Genomic DNA, 23,097 nt, shown 5'->3' on the forward strand with positions numbered 1-23,097 from the left:
GAGCCCAAATCTACAAGGTCCTGTTCCAATTCTTCCACTTGGGTCATAATAATAACCTAGGATATAAGATGATAAGGGAGAATAGAAACAGATAAAAAATGAGAATAATAGAAATGATTTAGAGAGAAGATGTGAGTATCTTAATTTTTCGGAAGAGGAAGTGGCTTTATTTATAGGGAGATAAACCAGGAAAGCAATGTTCCACCACTCGTGGATGCAAATATGCCTTAAATCAAGGACCACACCAAAAACAGGAAATTGCTAATATGCAACATTCGATAAATCATCAGAGATTCAAGGAACTGTCCGAGGAAGAAGAACGCTGGAATCAAAGGGTTGGATTTTGCAGTACCAATACCGTCCAACCTTCGCGCAACCTTTGCAATATCGATTTCACAACAAATAACACTAAAAGCAAGACACCCAGGCTAAGCACAACACCCAGGCTAAGCACAACGCGCAAGATTCAATCACAAGAAAGCCCCAAAAACACAAGGCAAATGGTGTGCAGTAAAAATCGTGACAGAAAAGCTCAAAAAACCTCCATTGCAACAGAAGATCAAGGCAAAAAACTAAAAAAACCTGTTCACGATCATGAAGAGAAGATCGAGGTAGAAAACTCAAAAAAAAAAACTGATCACAATCATGGAGAAGCTCAAGGTGCACCATCAAAACCCTAATTCTCTACAATTGTTTGCTTTTCTATCACATTTCCTTTACCTCTATTTTTATTTCTATAATTTGAATAAATACGCGCCTCCTGCCAGCTTTTGGTAAGTGCACCAAGCAAGAGAAATTGTAGGCTTGCAAAATGACAAATTGGCTCAACACCAGTGTTCAATACAATCCAATGGAGCAAATACATGCCAATCTAAAACCGCAGCAATTGCCAACCTTTAAAGATAACTTGGCACTTCACCACATTGACCAGGAGGGTGAGCCTTCCTCAACAATGCAACAATTATTACCTCACACTGACCATCATGATTTGGCTCCTCTCTCGGATATACTAGAATTCTCACCAAATTCCTTTATCTAGGAGAACATGATCTTCAAACTCAGCAATGAGTTCCTCCACTATATCTTCAAAATCAGCAATTCCCTTGCATCATTGACCATTATGGTTAACCTCTTCAAGTCCAGATCGATAGTTACCCCAGCCTTTTGATTATAAGTTTTATCATCTGCTCTCTTTTACCTCTTTTTTTCTTTCTATTTTTGCGACTATCAATAAAATTAGGAGTTTTTGTGACTTAGTTATAAAATAAACTACTATTCCCTGTTCTGACCAACGAGATGAGTTACGGTTAAGCAGATTCGGCACCTCATCAAGGATAAAATGCCAATTTTCAAGATAAAGTAGATAGTCCCGCTCTGAACTCTTGTTCGAGCAGATGATGACAATCAGGAGCACCTAACATGAGCTTCAAATAACACGTATAAGAAAAAAAATTGTACAGGGCATCATCTATCTCCCAGGCTGTCAAGGCAAAGGCACAGGGAGTTCCCATTTGGAAAATTGAACCAAGTTTCTGTTTACAATTGATCCATTGTGCAACCAAAATGTTTCAGCTGAGTGGTGAAATTGCCTCACTTTCCTCTGCAATTCCCACATAATTCCACGCATTGCCGAACAAGGTTCTGAATCCGAAGCATACACCCACCAGCACCTAACTTCTCGACCACGAGCTATTATTCTTTCTATTTCTTCATCTACAATAATCAAAAGAAATAAATTAGATTTAAAGCTTAAAAATATATAAGAACAATTGTGTGTGGAACTGGAAGCTGCATTTCAACCTGGTATAGATTCCAGGTACTGCAATAGTTCAGGACCTATTCGACTAGACGGCCATTTTATTGATATCTGACTGTAATCAATGACATTCTGGAATGGCAATTCTGTTTGATCTGATAATATAACTGGAACACATTCCTGTCAAACGCAATATGGATTACCTCTCATGTAAGTCCGTCTGGTCAAGAGAGATAAACACAAGGAGGGGGAGAATAATATACCACAAAAAAGGACTCATAAAACCGAAGGGTCCAAGATGACTCTCCACGTGGGGCGAGGCAAAACTTAGAATTGCGTAGGTGTTCAAAATATTCCTTCCTTGCCAGCTTGTCAGGTCCACTGAATTTTAAATCTGGACATTCCAACTGTTTATACCATCAATACTGCTTAATATATTTTTGTACCATGACAAAGATTCATTCTATAGTCTGAGTAAGCATAAGCACTCTCTTAATCCATCCAGTTACTAGAGTATAAACAGACATGAGAGCATATCTACAATGGCATATAAAGGACAGCAACAGTTAATTTTTTCCTTAAAGAATATTATGGTGAAACAAAATGATTTTGACATACAACTAAAAACATCCATAATCAGCATAAATAAACCAATAATTTTGCAACATTCAATGGGAATGAAGTTTTTTCAAAATCCAAGGATTGGATCCATGTAAATGATAATTAGAATTTCTTAGCCGCTATAAGGTTTGCATTAGCATCACGTTTACTGATTTTGTAATTTAGTAGAACTCAAAAATGAAAAAAATAAAAATTCTAGAAAAGATCATCAAACAAACAATGATGGCAAAATATCACTGAGAAGCAACCAAGAGTAGAAGATGACATACCTTCTCTGGAAACTGCTTTGCAAGCTCTATAAGCTTAACCCTACCAGCTTTTCCTTGTGCACGTCCTAAATAATTAGCTAAATACTTCCTTTTAGGCAGAGGCAAAGGCTTGACCACGGTAGCCCCAGTTTTTGTCATACCATCATCAACATTACCTGGAATGATTATATCTTTCCATGTATTAAAGGCACTCGTATCTCTCTTATCAGTCCGATCTCCCTACATCGGCATGCCAAAGAATGAACTTTTAGCTCGAGGAACCTCTCATTAAATTGAGGGAACATGTTATGAACAGAAATTAAAATGGAAAGAACACTTTCATTAACCAAACTAGGAGATAACATTTCCGCTTCACGAATATCTTCTTTTATAGTACTCTTATTTTTATAACTATTATAATACAAATATACAGTAATAAATCAACTATAACTTTTTTAAACCACTGGCGTATATTTTGAATTACAATTTATATCTTAAAAATATATCATCACTAATCAATTATTAGTTATTAAAGAGCTACTATATACTTTTATTACTATTATTGTATCATTATAAGATAAAATCGATTAATCAATGGAAATTATATAATTTCTAAAAAGCACTAATTTTAGCTCTAAAAGTATATAACAGAAGAAATATTTGATACATATTAGAATGAAAATAAAATAAAAAGATAGAAATTATGCATTATAAATAAATATTAAAGTAATAGGTTTTAGAATGACAAGTCGAGGACGGTTAACCTGACAACATAAGTATTAAAAGAGAGAGAAAAAAGTAATGCCCTCTGAAAACGCCACAAGAACATAGATATAGAGATGAGCCACATGTTTGAAATTCTCTCTTCTATATTGGAAAACAAGCACCGAAGAATATACAATGTCTGAAAATCACAAATTAAATCGCTAATACATCAGAGCCTTGTACAAAATGAGACGCTGCTCTATTAGGTTTTCTGATCTGATCTCAATGCCTCCACTCTACCTTAGTATCCTTTTATTTATAAATATGATGGGCCTGCCCATGACATCCCTCTCTAATCAACCCCTTTTCCTAAAGATAAGGGTAGGATAAATACTAAAAAATATAAAGATATAAACGGATAACTAGCTAATTCCTATTTTTCTAGACAAAGATTGATAAAAAGATAGCTAGCTAATTTCTTTGTTTCTAGACAAGTACAAATAAAAGAATAATTAAAGTATACCTGAAAACTCACAATCTAGCAAGGGGAGACCCAACCAAGCAAACACAAAACACAGAACAGGGAGATGTATATGCATGTCTATAAATATAGTTTTCTGTGTATGCATAATTCATCGAAGTTGGGGTCCAATCCTCATGTCATGTTCTTTTAACCTTCTGATCCCCAAGTTCAACATTAAGGTCGGTTCCAGGACACTACTCAATTTTCATTCAGCAAACTAAACACCCTCTTAACAGGGTTGAGCTTTTAAGCAATGCGGGCGGTATAAAAATATTAGACAGAATTATGTGTCATTTCTTCTGAGGATGCATCTTTACACAACCCATATAAAAGATGAACACGTTGAAAAATCAAGTACTGTTACCACAAAGCAGGATATGCTTTCGGCTTTACTTGTTCTTGAAACTTGATCATTCCAAAGTTTCTTTACACTATGAAATTGACAAGGCAATACCCTAAAACCAAATTCTTCATGTCTTTCAAGTCTTCAGTCAGGACTGTGAAAAACTCAAATTTACTCATCAAAGGTAGGTTCCCAGCTCTGGAGATTTTACAAGTTTTTCTCCAAGTAGATTAAAAAATGAATGGCATAAATCAAAACCACCACCAAGAAAATGATGGAAAAACATACACTCACCTAATTCCATATCAAGTAATCCTTATATGATACTATCACCAAAAATAACACAGAAGGTAGTTAATTATTTCATGAGAACAGTTCAGCATTGCCATACCCATGCCAATTCACACATTTGCTACTTTATTCCGAAGCTTGTTTCAGCATTACACACAATTTCATCCTCATAATTGCTAAAGACACAATTCATAACACCTAACAAGCAACTTGATTCACAAACCTATCTGCCTTACACACAATTTCATCTAGAGAATTACTACATACACAGTCCATTACAATAAACAAACAGCTTGGTTCATAAACCTAATCTTCGCAGTTCTAATTCACAAACAAACAAATAAACAGCAATAATAAGGAAAAAGAGTTTACCTCCGGTGTAAGAATAATAGAGCGATTTATATACGTTGCCCATGACTTGAACAAGTGAGCACCAGCTCCACTGACCACAACACAAAAGACACATCAAGTATTAGCTACTATTTGCAATGTGTTTTTCTTTTTTCATAATACAAGAAAGGACCTTGCTAACCATTGGATTAAGGAATTAAAATGAGAAAGGTTTAATTTAAAATCACAGGGAGCGCATTGAAAAACCTTGATACAGTACATTTTCCTCCATCCCAATAAAACAACTTTCAACTTTCCACTATCAACTTCTTAATCAATTCCCTAACTACACTAGTTAGCATTTTTTCTACAAAAAATAAATAACCCCTTTTTACCTGGGGAAAACAAAAATATGGTTGCGGCCCCCTGATAATCGAAAATACGGCATTTGACTTATGACCTGCGAAAAATTCAGTTAAAACAAAGTAACTGCAATTCCAATTGAGGGAATGAAATTAAGAAATATTTCAGAATGTATTACTTGGACATAGGTGTAGTTAATTTCTTTGTCGTTAAGGCCACCCATCATTCGTGCACATTTAACATACGATGGGACAAAGAACAGATCCGCTTCCTCCTTCTTCCGCGTCCGTTGCTTCGATTGCAGAAGAAACTTGTGTATTTTCACCTACAAATTAATCAACATCAATTAACTAATTAAGGAAGTTCGGATTTGAATTAGTTAAATAATTAATTACCTGAGTGCCCCACTGGCCTTTTAGGCAAGCTTCTTCCGTGACCTTACCGTCTCGTCCGTGCAAGAGGTTATTCAAGCCGTTGATTTCTTCAGGTTCGTAGACGTAGATCTTGAGCGAGAGCTGCGACTGCCCCCACTGTAACTGCGGGTGTGACACATGGACGACGCTGGTGGAGAGGGTGCAGGGAGAGAGGAGGCGCGTGAAGAAGAAGGTGGTGGTGACGAGGAGGAGGGCTCCGATCTGGTGCGTGCGCGTGCAGAGAGGCTGCTGGTGGTGGTGCGGTGGCATTGCTCTCCATTTATTGGACGCGCTCATGGAAGATCTTTCGTCCAGTAGGGACGATACAAGAAATGGAAGAGTGTTACTGAATGGATAAGCAAGGAACGACGTCGTCAAACATAACGGCAAGAGAGATTCGATGTGCGTTCACGATTTCATGGAAATGGATTCACCGTTGCACTTCGATGGGACGAAAAGATACAAGTGTTTTTCGCTCACACTATATCTTTTACATTCCCCGATTTGATGATACCTCTGAATTAAGGTGCGTGTCTCTTCTAGTTTTTTTCTATTTTGTTTTTTATTAATACTAAATTGTAATTTTGTCTCTAAGTTTTATTTGTTAACATAGCAATTTTTCGAAATCAAATTGTCATTAAATTAGTTATAAGACACTTGAAAGGTTCAATTTTTCAAATGAGATTTAAGACTTATTAATAAAATAATATTACATTATATAACATTAAAAAATAATATCATAATAAAAGACAAAAAATAATCTGAAAGTTTGATAAAAATAAAATAAAATAAATAGTTTCATGAAAAAGAATACGGAAGTTGTGGGAGTTACTCCCAAAACTAGGAAAAAGGGGATAAGGAGGCAATGTTAAGAAAGGATTAGAAAATATGAAGAGTTGGACGTGGTTGGTCTGGTGGTGACTCGAAATCAAAAAAGTTGGAGAGTGGAAAAGAGAGTGATACTTTCTTTGCATATAAGGTAGAATTTATTTGGAATGTATCTTTATGTGTTACTTTTCTTACATTTTAATAGTTGATTTCTCTACCGTTTTTTTTTGTTATTTTTTTTTATTTTCGTAGTTGATTTCTTTATAGGTTTTGATCGAAATATTGATTTAGTACAACATTGAAGTTTGATCTAGTTAGTAATATGAGTGAGACATTTAATAGTGTCATTCTTACAAGAAGGAGTAAGTTCATTGTAATATGGATATTCAATTATATATGACGCAAAAATGGACTAAGAATATATTTAAAATAACTACTTATGAAGATTTAATTTGCTCTAAAATTTACAACAGATTGTAAAGGGAGTCTGCAAAATTCAAAATACTGGATATCAAGGTACTTGCATATTCATTCCAACTATTTGACATCGTGTTACTCACAATCTGTCTAACTATAGCTTTATTTAAATATCATAGTTGGTTAGCAGACGAGATCTCTGAGTTCAGGCACGCCTTAACAATTAAGGAGAAGTTTGTCGTCAACATAAACAACCAAAAATGCAACTGCAGGAAATGGGAATTGACTGGGATACCTTGTTGTCACTCATTATCAACTATCAAATTTCTCAACTTGAATGGAGAAGGCTTTATCTCTCACTGGTTTAGAAAGTCAACATATAAGGAGAAATAACTCTCATGCCCAATCAATTATCACTCTTGCTTGCCAAGTTTCATTTATGAAATTCTTTGAATATAAATATCATTTTAGATCACTAGCACATCAACATGATTCATGAATAGAATTTTGATTTTGATTCAAAAGTAGAGAAACAAGTGTGATACATTAAGTTGGAAACATAAATTAGTAGAAAACAACAATATAACAACAAAAATTATTCAACAAGTCATAAAACAAGACAAGAAAAACAAAATTGAAAGAAACATTAACTTGAATTGGATAAAATTTGGTTCAAAGTTACATTGCACTAAAGTTTTTGTTTCCTAGCTCACTTTGAAGTCTAAGATAGCAAAGAAACTTTGGAGAAAACTACTTTAAGCCCTAACAAAAATTTAGAATTATGAAGAACCCTCTAGAGATAAAAATCACATACAAGTTATCTAACTATATTAATCTAGTTACTAGATACAAGTAGTAAGTAGACAAGCTCAGTTTTGAGTTTTCATCCAGTTTAATTGATGGCATACTCCCTAGCCATGGCCAAGAACATTAAGAAGGGTTGAAGTCATCTGTGGAATGTGGACCTAAACTCTTTCTCTTGGCCATTTTGGAGCACATCTAGTAGAGTATGAATAATTTGGGTCTTTATTATGGGTCTAGTAGTATATGATTTCCTTTTTTAGGTCTCGTATAATGGGTCAAGTAATGTAGGGTTTTGGTCAAGATGGATCAACATAAGTCAACTCCCTAAGTTAACCCATAAGTGGCACCTCTTATGGTTGACTTTGGTTAACATCCACCTAGAGCACCTTGGGAAGCAAGGCAAAGACGTGATTGACTCTCCTTTGATGGATAGTAATGGCCAAATGTCCCCCTCCTAATGTAGAGGATTTCCTCCTAGTAGATGACATATGTCCTTCTACTAATGGAGAGGATTTTCTCATAATAGTGGTCACATATTCTCCTCCTAGTGGAAAGGATTTTAGCCTTGTTACCCAAGTTAGAAAAGTTGAGATTTTTAGGGTTTTGCTTCTACAATTTGGAGACAAATTAATATTATAAATAGATGTATCTCCCTTCACCGTAAATTCACTTTGAGATTAATATTGTTATGCTACCAAATTATTGTCCCATCGTATTTGTCTTCAAAGTCTTGGCTAGAGCATCTCATGTGGTCTCATCTAGCCAATTTCCTTGAGAGTTGATCTAACCTCTCTTAAGCGCTTATCATAGATCACCATACCTTCACTCCTACACTAAAACAAAGACACATTATCATCCATGAGTCCTCCTAATAATGGAGAGGATTTTCTCATAGTAGTGGTCACATGTCCTCCTCTTAGTGGAGAGGATTTTAAGCTTATTACTCAAGTTAGAAATGTTAAGGTTTTTAGGGTTTTGCTTCTACAATTTGGAGACACCTTAAGGTTATAAATAGAGGTGTCTCCCGCTATGTAAATTCACTTTGAGATTAGTATTGTTATGCTGCCAAATTATTGTGCCATCATACTTATCTAGATTGTTTAATTTATAAATTGATATATTATTATTAAAATTAGATCAAACCTTTTGTATGTTGGCTCACCCTTTCTTTTTTCATGTTATGTTTGTGTTGTTTTCTTTCTTTTTCAATAATCACCTTTACTGGTGTGCGTAGATGAGGGAACAATAGTTGATTTATCTAAGGATGGATATGTGTTGTTGTCGTCTTGTTATTAGATTATTTTTTTTTCCTTCATAGAATCTTTAAGAAAGACTCTTATCTTTCTTGTTATACTATAATTTCTTCAAAACTATATCTATGTATCTCATGTTACTATGATTATACCTTGAAATAACTATAATAACATTAGATTGTGATTTTTTTTTTCGGATATAATCAGTTAATGTCTTATTTTATTAGTCTTATTTTACTAAAACAAAACATTACATTTGACATATTAATTTTGTTAATTGTAAAAAATTTATTGAAATATCAAAATCAATTATATTTTAAAAATAATTTTATTAATTTTTAATAATAAGATAGTTAATAACGAATATCTTTTCAAAGAACCTTTAAATAGAATATCACTCAAAGGAAGAATCAAGAGGATAGCACAAAGAAAAGCATACAACGAAAATATTTATCCTACGAGAAAATTTTAAAAGAGAAGCACAGAAAAGCTCAAGAAAAAGAAATTATTTGAGCAAGATAAAAAGAAGAATATTCAAGCAACACTTTTGAGCTTCATTGTAATTTTTGCTTACTATTGTAAGAAAAAAGAAAGAGAGAAACACCAAGTGAGTCTCTAGCGCGAATATTTTATCTGAAACTATGTGGATACGTGTAGAATAGCTTATCTGCAAAGGGTAGAGTAAATTGTACATGTAACAGATAGGTCTTTTCTTATCACTTTTGTTGCTTTTGAACCTTGAACATTTAATGTAATTTAATGTGTGCTCAGAACGAACAAAGTTTTTTTTTTTATTTCCTACTGTTAAGGTAACATTTGACAACTAAGATTTTCTTTTAAAGATACCAAGCGTTGAGTAAAACTTCGTCGTTGGACGAAATATTGTTTTAGTTCATGGTATCATTTAGGCAAGTAAATGCTTTTGTTGATCTTTGTCTCTTCTTTAGACACATAATGTTTAGCTTGTTTATGTTTTCTTTTATATTTTATCTTTTAGTCTTTTAGTGTGTTTTGTCGAAGACATCGTCTTGACATGGTTTGTTTTCGAGATCTAAACTGAATACCCTTTGGGTATAATAAGCTTTAAGCGTTTAATTAACTTTAACTCTCTTAGATTAATCATAACAACCGTTTAATATAGTGTCTAGGTGTTTGTGACCTAGATGTTTTTCTATTTCCTAAGAACCTAAGTGTTTTTCTAAGGTTTTCTATGTTGGGGATTGAGGTTCTAAGTCTTGTGTAGGTTTTCTATGTTGGAAATTCAGGTTCTAAGTCCTGTGTAGGTTTTTTGTGTTGGAAATTTAGGTTCTAAGTCTTGTGTTTTCATCCTAAGTTGTTTTCAGATTATTATCTCGTTTTAATGTTATTTGGTTAAAGTTCAAAATATAAGAGCGTTTAGGTGCATAAACGATTTTGTCTTAACAAAAGGCACCTAGAGGATTGTGTTCTTGTTTTATTCATTAGGGTAATTTAATTATCATTAACAACCTTTTTAGATTTTGGTTAGATAAGACAAAAGTAATAAATTGTGCACAAACTCACAAAGTTAGTAATACATAAATAACACAATCGTCTAACCAAATCACTTAGTTGTAAACTTTACTAAATTTAAATTTGTTTTAATGAAATTAAATCTTTCAATAGGCAGAGCCTTGGTGAAAATATCATCTCATTGGTGATTAATCTTTATAAAATCGTTTCAAAACATTTTTCTAAATATAATCATGCATTAAATGATATCTCGCTTATATATGTTTAGCTTTTGAATGCTAAATTGGGTTCTTTGATAAATTATGATTGCACTAGTATTATCAAAATATATAGGTACGCTGTCTCAAAAAACTAAACTAACTTTTCTAGTTGATACTTAACCCATTGAAGTTGAGAGCAACTACAACTTACATATACTTTGTTTATGTTGGATAGAAAATTTGAGTTTTGCTTTTTGTTTGACCACGAGATGAGACACAGGCCAAAGATTTGACAACTTTCAATTGTGTTTTTTCTTTCAACATCATCTTCAACACAGTTTTCGACACAAAATCCTTTTATTTTGAAACTAACATTTTTCTTCTAGGATTTAACTGAAATCTTGAGCATCAATAAACGTTATGCATAATGTCAAACCTACTAAAAGTAAGATAAAATAGAAATCCAATCATACCTTAAGATCATCAAACATATGTTATTATCATTTTCGTTCTTTTTTGGACTTTAAGTGTATGCATTGGAGTCTTCATAAGGTTTGCGTGTGACATATTGAACTTTTTCATCATCATCTCATCTACTTTCTTACCATTTTCATCCTTACTTAAGAGGACTTTAACCTTATGTTGGATGAGCGATTTCAACAATTTCAAAAAATTGAAATACATTACTAAGTGAATTTCTATAAATTTTTAAATAGTTTTTTTGGATGGAGTAATTGACATATATTATATATCAATTTTCTTAATTGGATAAAATAATTTAATTTCTATTTTAAGGAAAACTTAACTCTATCTTTGAGTGTGAGTGAGTTAGCTCAACCTTCAACTTATGACCACTTGTCTTGACTTTCGGTCTGAGTCGACTATCGAAGATTCAACTTAAGCCGACTAGGCTTGACCTTTAACCCAGGTTGACTTGTTTCAACCTTTAACTCTGGTTAACTCATCTTGACCTTCAATTAGGCTCGATTACTTTCAATCTTCAATCTAAGCTAACTTGGCTCAACTTTAAGTGCAAGCCAACTCAACTCAAACTTTGACACATGACAACTCAACTCAACCTTTGAGTCAGCTGACTTAGCTCGACAATCGACCTAGGCCAACTCGGTTTAGCATTCGACTTATGGCAACTCGGCTCGACCTTTGGCCTAAGTTGACTTAGCTCGACTTTGATCCAAGCTGAACCGACTCAACTTTGGCATGGACCGACTCGGCTCGACCATTGGTCTAAGCCGAATAAGCTCAACCTTTGACATAGGTCGATTTAGCTCAACCTTTGACCTAGGTTGACTAGGCCTGACCCAACTCGGCCCGACCTTTGGCCTGGGTCAACATTCGGCTAAGGCCAACTTGGCTCGACTTTGACTTGGGCTGGCTCAACTTGACCTTTGACTAGGGTAGACTTAGCTCGACCTTCGGCTCAAGCTGACTTAGCTTGACCTTTGGAGTGAGTCAACATGGATCGACCATCAATTTGGGCTGACTCAAATCGACTTTTAATCAAGGTTGACTTAGCTCAATCTTTGACTTTGGTCGACTCAGTTCGATTATTGATTCAGGTTGATTCATATCCACCTCTATTCGAGTCAACTCGAATTGATCATTGACCCGAAACGACTTGACTCAATTTTTGGTATAGGTTGACTAGACTCGATCTTTGTTCTGATTCGATTTATTTTCAAATTTTCAAATCTTAACGAGTGGAGGGAAAAAGAATGAAATTTTAAATTTTTATACTTTTAAAAGTATTTAAAATTCTTTTACTTTATTCATTTGAAATATCTTCCAAAAATATCCTTTTGGACTAAACCAAACAAATCATTTTCGAGTAAAAAATCTTATATTATTCTGATAAATAAATTATCCTTTTAAATTATCTCATCCAAACACAACATAAATATATGGATTGGAGTCCTTTACTCTTTCTTTTTCAGGCCAACCCACACTTTTGATATAATCACCCTAAATTACCTTTTTCACCCATTGGCCCAATTGCCCACGTTTTTAATATATTCACCCATATTTTTATCCTTACTTATAATTAATAAATTGTTATAATAATTTTAAAAGAATTTGATTTATGTAAAATAAACCGAAATTTGATTTATATAAAGTAAACGATGTAATCATGAGAATAAAATCCTGATTTCAAAATGAATAATTCTGAATTTTCAAAATTAAACATTTCTTATTATAATTCATTTTTAATGTTATTAAAGAAAAAAGTTATGTACGTGACTCTTTATCGAAATTTAGAGTTATATTTTTCACAATTTGTATCTTATTAGATACATTATATATGCAAAATAAAATTTAGAATATAATTGAAAGATAATATCAATAATATATATGGCAGTGTATATGTAATGTTATTTATATTGAAAATATTTTTTATTTTATCATAGTTTTAAACATTAATCTTGTAATTAACTGTTCATTATCTAACTTCGTTCGTTAAATTGTATTTCTCTATTTTAGAGGATGAACTCTAACCATAGATATCAGTAGTTATGCTCCGGTCAACAAGTACAAAGTCATAAGTAGAAAAAATGTTCATAAACAACTCATACTTATAATTAAATACATAAAAATTAAGTGACTAAAAATGATATCACTGGGTATATAAATCCGTTGATCTTTCTTCAACGCAGAACTACAGTGTGAAACTTACCGAAAGAAATTACATACATTTAAAAACTATTTTAATAATATAATAATATATTGATATTTCAAATTAAAAATTAAAAAATAGAATTAAAATATTAATATTTTAAATTGTACTATTGTATTTCATGATTTACAAGTACTATCACCGTCACTGCTCTTCAATTTCTTTGAAGAACAACGACAAAGAAAGCATGAGATCAAGACTCTCTCTATTGACTCATGCCAATCATTAACCCTAACAACCACAGACACTACTCAGCACTGCCCACAATACCTTCCTAGTAAATCAAACCTTTTGAGAAGGGCAAAACGGTCCAAAAATACCCTATAAATTAAAACCCCTCTATTTTCATTCCCCTCACTCTTTTAGCACTCACATTCACATCATACCAAATTATATCCACAACAGCAAAACAACTTGATAGTTTATATTATAAATCAGATGATCACCGGAGAAGATTTGTACAAGGTGATGTGCGCCATGGTGCCTCTGTACTTCGCAATGCTGGTGGCGTACGGTTCGGTGAAATGGTGCAAGATGTTCAGCCCGGAGCAGTGTTCGGGCATAAACCGATTCGTGGCGGTTTTCGCCATTCCGGTGCTCTCTTTCCACTTCATTTCGATGAACAACCCGTACCAAATGAACACGAGGTTCATCATCGCGGACACACTCTCCAAGCTCCTCGTGCTTCTCTTCCTCTCGCTTTGGGCCCTTTTCTTCGCCAAAGGCTCCCTGGAGTGGCTCATCACTCTCTTCTCCCTCGCCACTCTCCCCAACACCCTCGTCATGGGCATTCCCCTCCTCCAAGCCATGTACGGCGACTTCACCCACTCCCTCATGGTGCAACTCCTCGTCCTCCAATGCATCATATGGTAACTAACTAACTAACTTCACCAACTCTTCATCACCGCGAACTCAAACGTCAAATATTATTACTAAATTTTCTACTATTTCTTTTTCTATAATCTCAAAATATATCTAACCGATTTTGGTATTTTGAAATATATTAAATTAATTGATTTTAAAGTTAGTGGAAAAATTAAATTTCTCTTCTAACTGCAAAATATACATTTTAAGATATTTTTCATTTTTGTATAGATAGATTATTTCCCAATATCATATTAGTTTTTTAATGGAAAATACTATAGGAGTAGCTCATAAGAAAGAAAGAAATGAAATAATTTTAATTGAAAATTATCAATAATAGATAGTTCTGCATTGATTTCTATTAACAAATTTTAATCGTTGTTTTCCATTAACCACTTATAATAATGACATCATTGTTTATAGGAATAATGCAAATGCAAATGCATAATCAAGATTAATGAATGTTTTATTTGAGCTTATTTTAAGAAGCGTTGGTTTAATTTTGCATTCAGTTCAAGTACCTTTTTCCAATTTTGACTGAACTCACGATGTGGTGAATGGTGTTTTTCTTCAGGTATACTTTGCTTCTGTTTCTGTTCGAGTACCGAGCGGCGACGCTTTTGATCCAGAGGCAGTTTCCGGGGCAAGCGGCGGCGTCCATCACGAAATTCGAGGTGGACGGCGACGTTATATCGCTCGACGGCCACGACATGCCGCTGCGGACGGAGTCAGAGACCGACGACCATGGCCGGATCCGGGTGCGGATCCGGCGATCCGTTTCGTCGGCGCCGGAGTCCAGCTGCTCCATCGGCAACGCCGCCGTGCTCACTCCGCGGCCCTCCAACCTCTCTAACGCCGACATTTTCTCCATCAACACGCCTCTGCACCTGCACGACGGCGACCCCCCCGCCGGCGCCAGCCCCCACCTCTCTGGCTACGCCTCCTCCGACGCGTACTCGCTGCAGCCCACGCCACGGGCCTCAAACTTCAACGAGATGGAGGCCGGCACCCCCGTCTGGGGGTGTTCACCGGTCACCGCAGGAAGAGTGTGCCTCCAGTCATCCCCGGTGGCCAGGGTGGTGTGGGAGTCGCCGGGGAAATGCGGTAGAGGAGAAGAGAGACAAGGTTGCAAGGACATTACTCTCTCAGGTACGTGTATGAGTGAGTTGGTTTTTTATTTTTTTGTCAAGGTTTATTGTTTATTGTTCTTTATCTAAAATATATTGTATTATTAATTACAATTTTTTTAAACTATTATATTAGGTCAAAGAATTAAAAGAATATGTATAATTAACATTTCTTCTAAATAGAAATCGAATTGTGATGCATACAATTTATATATTAATGATTTAATAATATATTCTTTATGGCTTGTTTGTAATATTATTAAGTTTTCCTTTATGACAAACATATTTGGTTAAAAGTCCATATATATATTTTTTTGAGTTTTTTTAGTTTGATACCGGTTTATTAAAATTCTCAATTTAGTTTTAAAAAAATCTTAATTTGAGTCAATTGAGTCTCTGTCGTTAAATTAACTTAACGGAGTTAAGTTTTTGATGAATTGAGATGTTGACGTGACCAGTTTTTGCCATATCACTCTTGTCATCTTTCCCAATAATAGAAACTCTGATTTCTCTCAAGATAAAACTCTAGCTGCTGCGAGCAAACGCCAGCGTCGCCGACGTAAAGCCGTTGGGAAGCTTTCGTTCTCGCACAATTCGTATTCCCGTTTTTTTCTCAAACCTCTTGTATTTTTCGGTGGCCTCATACTATATTTCTTAAATTAAAAATGATGGTTGTAATTATTAGCTAGGTGTATACATAGGTAAAATCGGAAGATAAAAGAAAAAAATGTGTACAATAATAATAAAAATACAGAAAAAATATATCAAGTAAATGAGTAATATTGTTATTTAATAAAAAAGTATGAATATTATTGGTATTCGTGAATTTCAATTTTTCTTAAGAGTTTAAATTTGAGGAACCAGTAGGAGCAGAGTAATCTGCTTGATATATATGCTGTTAACTTGGCACATATCTGAAAATATTTAATTGTAAGGACTTTTTTCTTTTAAAATGGAATACATATAAGAAAAATTATTCCCCATATTCAACTAAATGTAATTAATTAGAAGGAATTTTTTGGTAAAGGTCGTAAATATAAGTTTTTATAATTTTAATAATTTACATAAAGCAGTAGTGATATTTGGGAACTTTTCTGTCTACAGACTGACCTTTTACACATTGCACTGCTCTTTATTTATTCATATTATACTTTTTATTACAACTTTTTGAACTATCCTCGAACAAAAAGTGAATACATATAACTGTATATATATTATAAATAAATTGTAGCTGTCTAACAAATAAAATTTACGAATTATGATAGTCTTGTCTAAGTAAAAAGTAGAATAGTTTTGAAGTTCTGTACTAACATTCTAATGTGCTGCATTAGCATTTGACAACTTCTGATTTGAAAAATGATGTTTAAGATAGAAATATTTTATATTCATTTAATATTATTTTTTAAAAAAATACAAAAATTATTTTATTTTTGTAGAGTGTGTCCAATGAATATAAAAATATATTATTTTACAATTATCTTAATGGTTTGATCGAGTGTGAAACATCATTGTTCAGTTAAAAACGTATAAGTATTAGTGGTGATGATAGTATCTGATGGATAATAGCAACGGTCCCGTGAATGAACAGTGTCGTATGCGGGAATGAAGGAAAGACATGTCATTTTATGGCAGTGTGTTTGCTTGGCTTGTAAATCAGAAGTATCAAACCTTCGTTCTTGTAGGTTGAGCTTGCGCATGCCCATGCGAGCTTTTCAGACACTGTGCGTACGTTTTGTCCCCGACCATCGTCAGCAATGGTCTTTGTCCTACTCTTACCAATTCACTGCTCGTGTCATACTCATAATTAAGCATTCATTTTTCTTTTCCTCTTAAATTTGTTCAACTATCTTATTTTTGGATGAAGCCAAATAGAATGAATATATATATATATATATATATATATATATATATATATATATAATTACAATTATTTAATATTCCTTTTGTTCTCTTCTTGCATTATTTTTAGTACTTCTTGGCATTTTTCTCTTCTCGCCTATGCATTGTGGATGGGAAGTCTCTTTATTTAAGATTTCCTTTTTTAGTATCTCTCTATCCTTTTTCACTGACTTGGAGTATATTAAATAGTAAAATAATCTGTGGATACCGGAATACTAGATAATAAACAAAATATGGAAAAAATACAGATAGAAATAATAAATATTAATGAGGTATATTATGTATTATACATATAAATATGTGTGTGTGATTGTTTACATATTGTTATTGTTTAAAATAAAGGCTTTAATTTTTTTTACTGTTAATGTTCATCAATAAAATATATTCTTCGTTATGATGATTTTTTAAGATAGATTATTTTATATAACTATTTAATTGGTTGATCTGTAATTGTTTTACTTAGTCATATATATATATATATATATATATATATATATATATTGTTGTAAAAAAAATTTATATGAAATTCCATTCATTTTACTCTCTATTAAATATTCTACAATAAATTCATATTTAATTTATTTTTTTGTTTACCACTGTGCATGTGTCGGTATGGAAATTTTAGACTATAGAGCAAACAGAGGAACGAGGTGAAAACAACGGCAATTTTCTCTTTCCTTGGTAGAAGTCATAGGTAACAAAAAAAGTAAGTGTCAATTTGACGTGAAATCAAGTAAAACGTATGTATCTGGTTTTTATTTAACCTTAAACAATTTTAAATAATTCTTTTTTATTTTTCAGTTAAATCTAAGATTTAAACTTCCGAAGCAAAAGAAAAACAAAAGGTTAAGCATGGGTTTTTTGTTGAAGAGAAACTTGGATTTTTATTTATTTTTAGCTCTTAGTGCTTTCCTTTGCGAAAGTATTATCCCAACTTTGTTAATTCTTGAAGCGAATTATGGTTTTGGTTATCTTCCATCATAAACTGTAAACTATGCACGTGAGAAATGACTATGCATATATTAAACTCTGAAAAAGGACTTAACAGGATGGCTTCATAATTTGATTTTAGATCCTGAAAGAGTACTCTCGGGCACTAGACAGGTGGTCCCTCCTACCCTCTCACGCCAAAACATTTAGTTACTTAAAATATATAAAAAAATCCAAGTGGTCAAAGCATTATAGAATTATTTATATATATATATATATATATATATATATATATATATATATATATATATATATATATATATATATATATATATATATATATATATTTGCCACTTTGCTTAGTCAGAAGCTTAATTGATAGTAGCCATCATTTGGAAGAGAGCACGTGTGTAATGATGATAGAAGTAATATCATTCCCTAATTGGTGGTGAAAATGGTGTACAGTCTACCAAATCATAACACCGAATCATAGGCCCCTGAATTTTCTTTTTTCATTTCAATTTTTTTACTTTCCTTCTATCTGTACTACTCAACTCGAATAAATTTGTTTCTGGTAAAAATAGTGATGAAAAAAGAAACAAGTAAAAGATTTTTTTAAGAAATATTTCTTACATCCATTTTTAACATCTTTTTATATTATATTCATGATCAGCTTGCTTTATTACATTTTGTTTATCCTTTTATATTATGTTCATGATCACATCTTCAATGGCTTTCGAATAGGTATGAAAGAGCATTCATAATCAAACACTAATAAATAAGATATTTGAATTATTATGCTTTATTTTTTAAATTATTTATAATTAGATTGTTACATAGGTACTGATCCTGTGATGGGTGTTTATATATTTATCTTTATGCGGAGTAGCGTGAGAATATGATTTTTTTTATTCCTAATTGTCATGTAAGTCTCCTTCTAATTATTCATACTCAATGAAATGCAGGTGGTAAAAGATCGAGCTTATTGTGTTTTTTATTCTAATTATTTTTGGCAATTATGACAGATAAAGAAATGAGCTTCAGAGACAGCACCAAAGTCCCAGACCCGAAAGACACAAATGCGAAGGAGCAGAAAATGCCACATGCTTTTGTCATGATGAGGCTTATACTGGTTGTAGTAGGAAGAAAACTTTCCCGAAATCCTAATACGTATTCCAGTGTATTAGGACTTCTTTGGTCTTTAGTCTCTTTCAAGTAAGTCATACACAACCCTTTACCGGAAAGTAACTATAATACTGATGTAAACAAGAAATAAATAAGGTAAAAAAGAGAAAAAGTCAAAAAATAAGTGAAAGAAAAGAGATAGTTTCATGAAAAATAAATGAACAAAAGTAATTTTACTTATTCAAATTATAATAATTTATGATCATCATATAAACGCTTGTTTTTTTATTTTAGCATATAATAGGTGATGTGTTTAACATAATAAACACCAATCAGTTATATTGTATATTTCTTTTACTTTTTAGGAGAAAGGTTAAGTTTGTCTTGTCTTCTTGTTTTTCTCTTATTTCTTTTCTATTCTTCACACATTCACTCTTCAAAACTACCACTCATACTTATATATATGTCCATTTTTCATTTTACCAAAATTTTCAATCTTCCCACCTATATCCTGTCAACTCCACTAATACTTCTCTTTTCTCGTCAAATTCATCTCGTTTTTTGAGGTTATATTGAAAGTTGTGCATAATGAATTATATATTTCCCCAATATATAGTCTGAATGATCTACATAATCCATTATGTAGGACTCATAATTGGTTACGTAGTGATTAAATGTATTTGTCTTTAATATCTTATGCAGGAATTATAATTGATTATGTGAATAATAAATTTCTAGAATAACTTTTAATTAATCGTATATAATCAATAAGAAACACGTCCTATTAATTATTCACCCATCTATATTTCAAAAATCATGACAGGAATTTGTTTTGAATTTTTGAAATTAAAATAATATTGTACTAAAGATATAACTATCATTTATATAACAATATTCACATTTCTTTTTCTTATTTCACATGAACACATAATCACACTTTTTGTTATTTTCTCTCTCATTCCATTCACTTTCTTTCATTCACACAGTTTCATTTTCTATTTTATTTTTGTTTTTCGTTCATTTTCAACCAACTTTCTTCACTGAACTATTTCTCCCTTGGTAAAATTTCATATTAAAAAACCTTTTATGCATGTGTAATTAGCAGCTATGTAAGTTTTATACCTTTTATGATGTGATTTTACAGATGGAATATGGAAATGCCAAGTCTTATCAAATCATCCGTCAAAATCATCTCAGATGCCGCCTTGGGATGGCTATGTTTAGCTTAGGTATTACATTTCATATATATAAACAGCTTTAATTATAATATTATACCCGTGCATATTAGTTTCATATACACTACCTCTGTGTTTAAACATAACAAAAACAAGTATCTATATTGAATAAACTGAAATATAAACTAAGTACAATAATTTAATCATATGTAATGTTATAATTAAGAATATTTTTGTTATGACATTATCAAATTATCGTTTCTCCTAAATGTAATATGTCCCTATAGCACGTGATGTTGGAGGAAAAATGAACCCAGCTGTAAAATGAAGAGGAGAGTAGAAAATTAGTAGTCATATATCTATTTCTATACAAAAGCAGTGACAGATACACATTGCCAAATGTGCAGGGCTTTTCATGGCCCTTCAGCCCCGTATCATAGCCTGCGGTACTAAAAGGGCAGTTATGGGCATGCTCATTCGCTTCCTGTGTGGACCTCTTGTAATGTCTGCATCTTCCATTGCCATTGGATTGAGACATGACATACTTCACACTGCCATTGTACAGGTATTTGAGCTATGCATATATGTGGAATGACTTCACATCTGCACGCACCACATGGAAATTGTACCTCATATGTTGCTAAAGGCAAAAGTTAATATATTACAGTTAGACCAATAGCTGAAATTGCCGTACTTATGTTTCTAAGTTTGCCTCAATTTATACTTCCAGGCTGCTCTTCCACAGGGGATAGTGCCATTTGTATTTGCCAGAGAATATGGCCTGCATCCTGATATTTTGAGCACAGGGTAAGTAAGCAAGGAATTTTTTGCTTCTGAGACCTCATTATTTGGACTTGATTCAATGCCTGTAGCATCTTAATGAATTGAAAATGTTTCAAACTGATGTTAAAGATGTATAAAATTTCAATGCTGCATGTCATGCTGTCGTTGCTGGCTAAATTGGATTATATGTGTAAGAATATGCTTTTCACTTTCTTGATTATAGAAGTCAGGCCCCAGAATAGTTTAATGATACAACATCAAGGTGATAGTTGAGTGAGAGTGGGGTAATATTCATTGTAGAAGGTTGATTGGAGGATAAAGTACTCAGAAAATGAAATGATGCGAAGACTAAGCAAAGAGTATTGTATGTTAACATGCCCCACATAATAAGTTGATTATTATGCGGCTTTAGCTAAGATAGGATACCGAATCTATCACACATATTGTCCCTAACAACCAGGGCGTGTATAACTTGGACATACATAATTATGTGTGCTAATTGTGACTCAAAATGCATTTGCCTTTTTCATGACGAGTTTCCCTCAAAATTTTAACCTTAAAAGCATTTTCGAGCACCCTCTTTTACCTTGTTAGTAGGTAATCATTAGTACACGAAGTGTTTTCTTGATACTGAAAACCCAGAGAAGGCTCTATGCAAAACTTGGTCTAGTAAGACTTTAACACCATCCTAGCTTACCTTTCTAGTCACCCTTTAGGTTAAATTAAGTCAAGTTAATGTTAACTTTCAATTAACATTTGCTGTCTTTTTCTCTTTTGCAGGGTTATCTTTGGTATGCTGGTTTCCTTACCGATAAGTCTCTTATATTACATATTTCTTGGCATATGAAGGGAACGAAGAGAAGTTACAACCTTAGAGAAGAAAAGTATTATCCAAACTATAATAACCCTACTAGACTAGGTGGGGTAATATATATACACATATTGGAAAGCTTCCATGTTTCTCCATGATTCTGCCAGCACCGACCACAATTATATACGAAGGTTGTCCATTATTGTAGACACCACCTGCGGAGAAGGTTGACTTTGGTAAGGCCAAACTTTTTCAATAGACACAAGTGTTAAGGGTGTGACAGAAATGACAGAGAGTTGTAGCTAGGATTTATAGTTTTAGACATGCCCTGCTACTACATAGATTAGTGGTAGCCGAAAGGGAAATAAATATTATCATGACCAATTATTAAGGTAGGAAACTTGCTTTCTTGTTGGAGGTTGGAAAAGCTTGTGGGAACAAATGTTGACCCCTCCTCCCTCATATAAAAGTTGGAAGGCGACATTTTGCCAGATTTATGGCACTCTAAGGTGATTTATGATTTTGTCTTCAATATATCAAACCAATGAGAATATAGTAATTGATTGTATGTGAAACAAGGCCTTACCACAGTTGATTAAGCTTTCAAAAGCAGATTCTTATTTTCTCTTTTAATGGAACAAGGGTGGGGTTACATGCAACAGTGTCAAAATAAGATTATTACTTATTATAACTCCCTTATGTGTCTTTTCCAACAAATTATTATAATGGACAACAATTGAATGAGTCCTAATCCTACAGGATTTCTTCTGGCATAAGCCTTCAACATCACAGTTTCTTTCATTTGAGGTGAAAGAGCAATACATACAACTGATTATGCTCTTGATAAGAAGTAGATTTGGAAACTTCCTTCCCAAAGATCTGAAGCACTTTTATATATGTAACACAAGTATTTCTCAAGTACCAAAAGCAAATAGCAGTGCATATTTATAGCTGCTAAATAATCCAGGGCCTATTTACGATCTGCTTAACCTGATCCGGAAATAAGACTTTTAGGCGAAGGAAATCCCATTTCGATTTAGAAAAAAGAAAACTTCAGTTATATATGGATGACATGAGACGGGTCGAAGAAATACATTTTATGAATATC

At 33.1% G+C, this 23,097-nt stretch overlaps 2 protein-coding genes and 1 pseudogene across 2 annotated transcripts; 2 read left to right on the forward strand and 1 right to left on the reverse strand.

The window, feature by feature from the left end:
• Positions 1 to 1,330: 1,330 nt before the first annotated feature.
• LOC124844366 (putative beta-1,4-xylosyltransferase IRX10) lies at positions 1,331 to 6,105 on the reverse strand. Its single transcript, XM_047321288.2, has 8 exons — positions 5,576 to 6,105; positions 5,359 to 5,505; positions 5,213 to 5,277; positions 4,860 to 4,929; positions 2,647 to 2,865; positions 2,020 to 2,163; positions 1,801 to 1,936; positions 1,331 to 1,713 (listed from the first exon to the last, which is right to left on the reverse strand). The coding sequence occupies exons 1-8, from the start codon at positions 5,888 to 5,890 to the stop codon at positions 1,484 to 1,486; spliced, it is 1,326 nt and encodes a 441-aa protein (XP_047177244.1). The 5' UTR covers positions 5,891 to 6,105; the 3' UTR covers positions 1,331 to 1,483.
• Positions 6,106 to 13,655: 7,550 nt separating this feature from the next.
• Positions 13,656 to 19,314, forward strand: LOC148193163 (auxin efflux carrier component 6 pseudogene; annotated as a pseudogene).
• On the forward strand, positions 19,173 to 22,401 carry LOC148193164 (putative auxin efflux carrier component 1c). The gene is made up of 5 exons (XM_088098526.1): positions 19,173 to 19,310; positions 20,365 to 20,449; positions 20,803 to 20,960; positions 21,126 to 21,202; positions 21,959 to 22,401. The coding sequence occupies exons 2-5, from the start codon at positions 20,365 to 20,367 to the stop codon at positions 22,023 to 22,025; spliced, it is 387 nt and encodes a 128-aa protein (XP_087954652.1). The 5' UTR covers positions 19,173 to 19,310; the 3' UTR covers positions 22,026 to 22,401.
• The last annotated feature ends 696 nt before the right edge of the window (positions 22,402 to 23,097 follow it).

Source organism: Vigna umbellata, chromosome 9 (assembly GCF_029865625.1).
Source record: "Vigna umbellata cultivar VRB3 chromosome 9, Vumbellata_1.0, whole genome shotgun sequence".
Lineage (NCBI taxonomy): Eukaryota > Viridiplantae > Streptophyta > Magnoliopsida > Fabales > Fabaceae > Vigna > Vigna umbellata.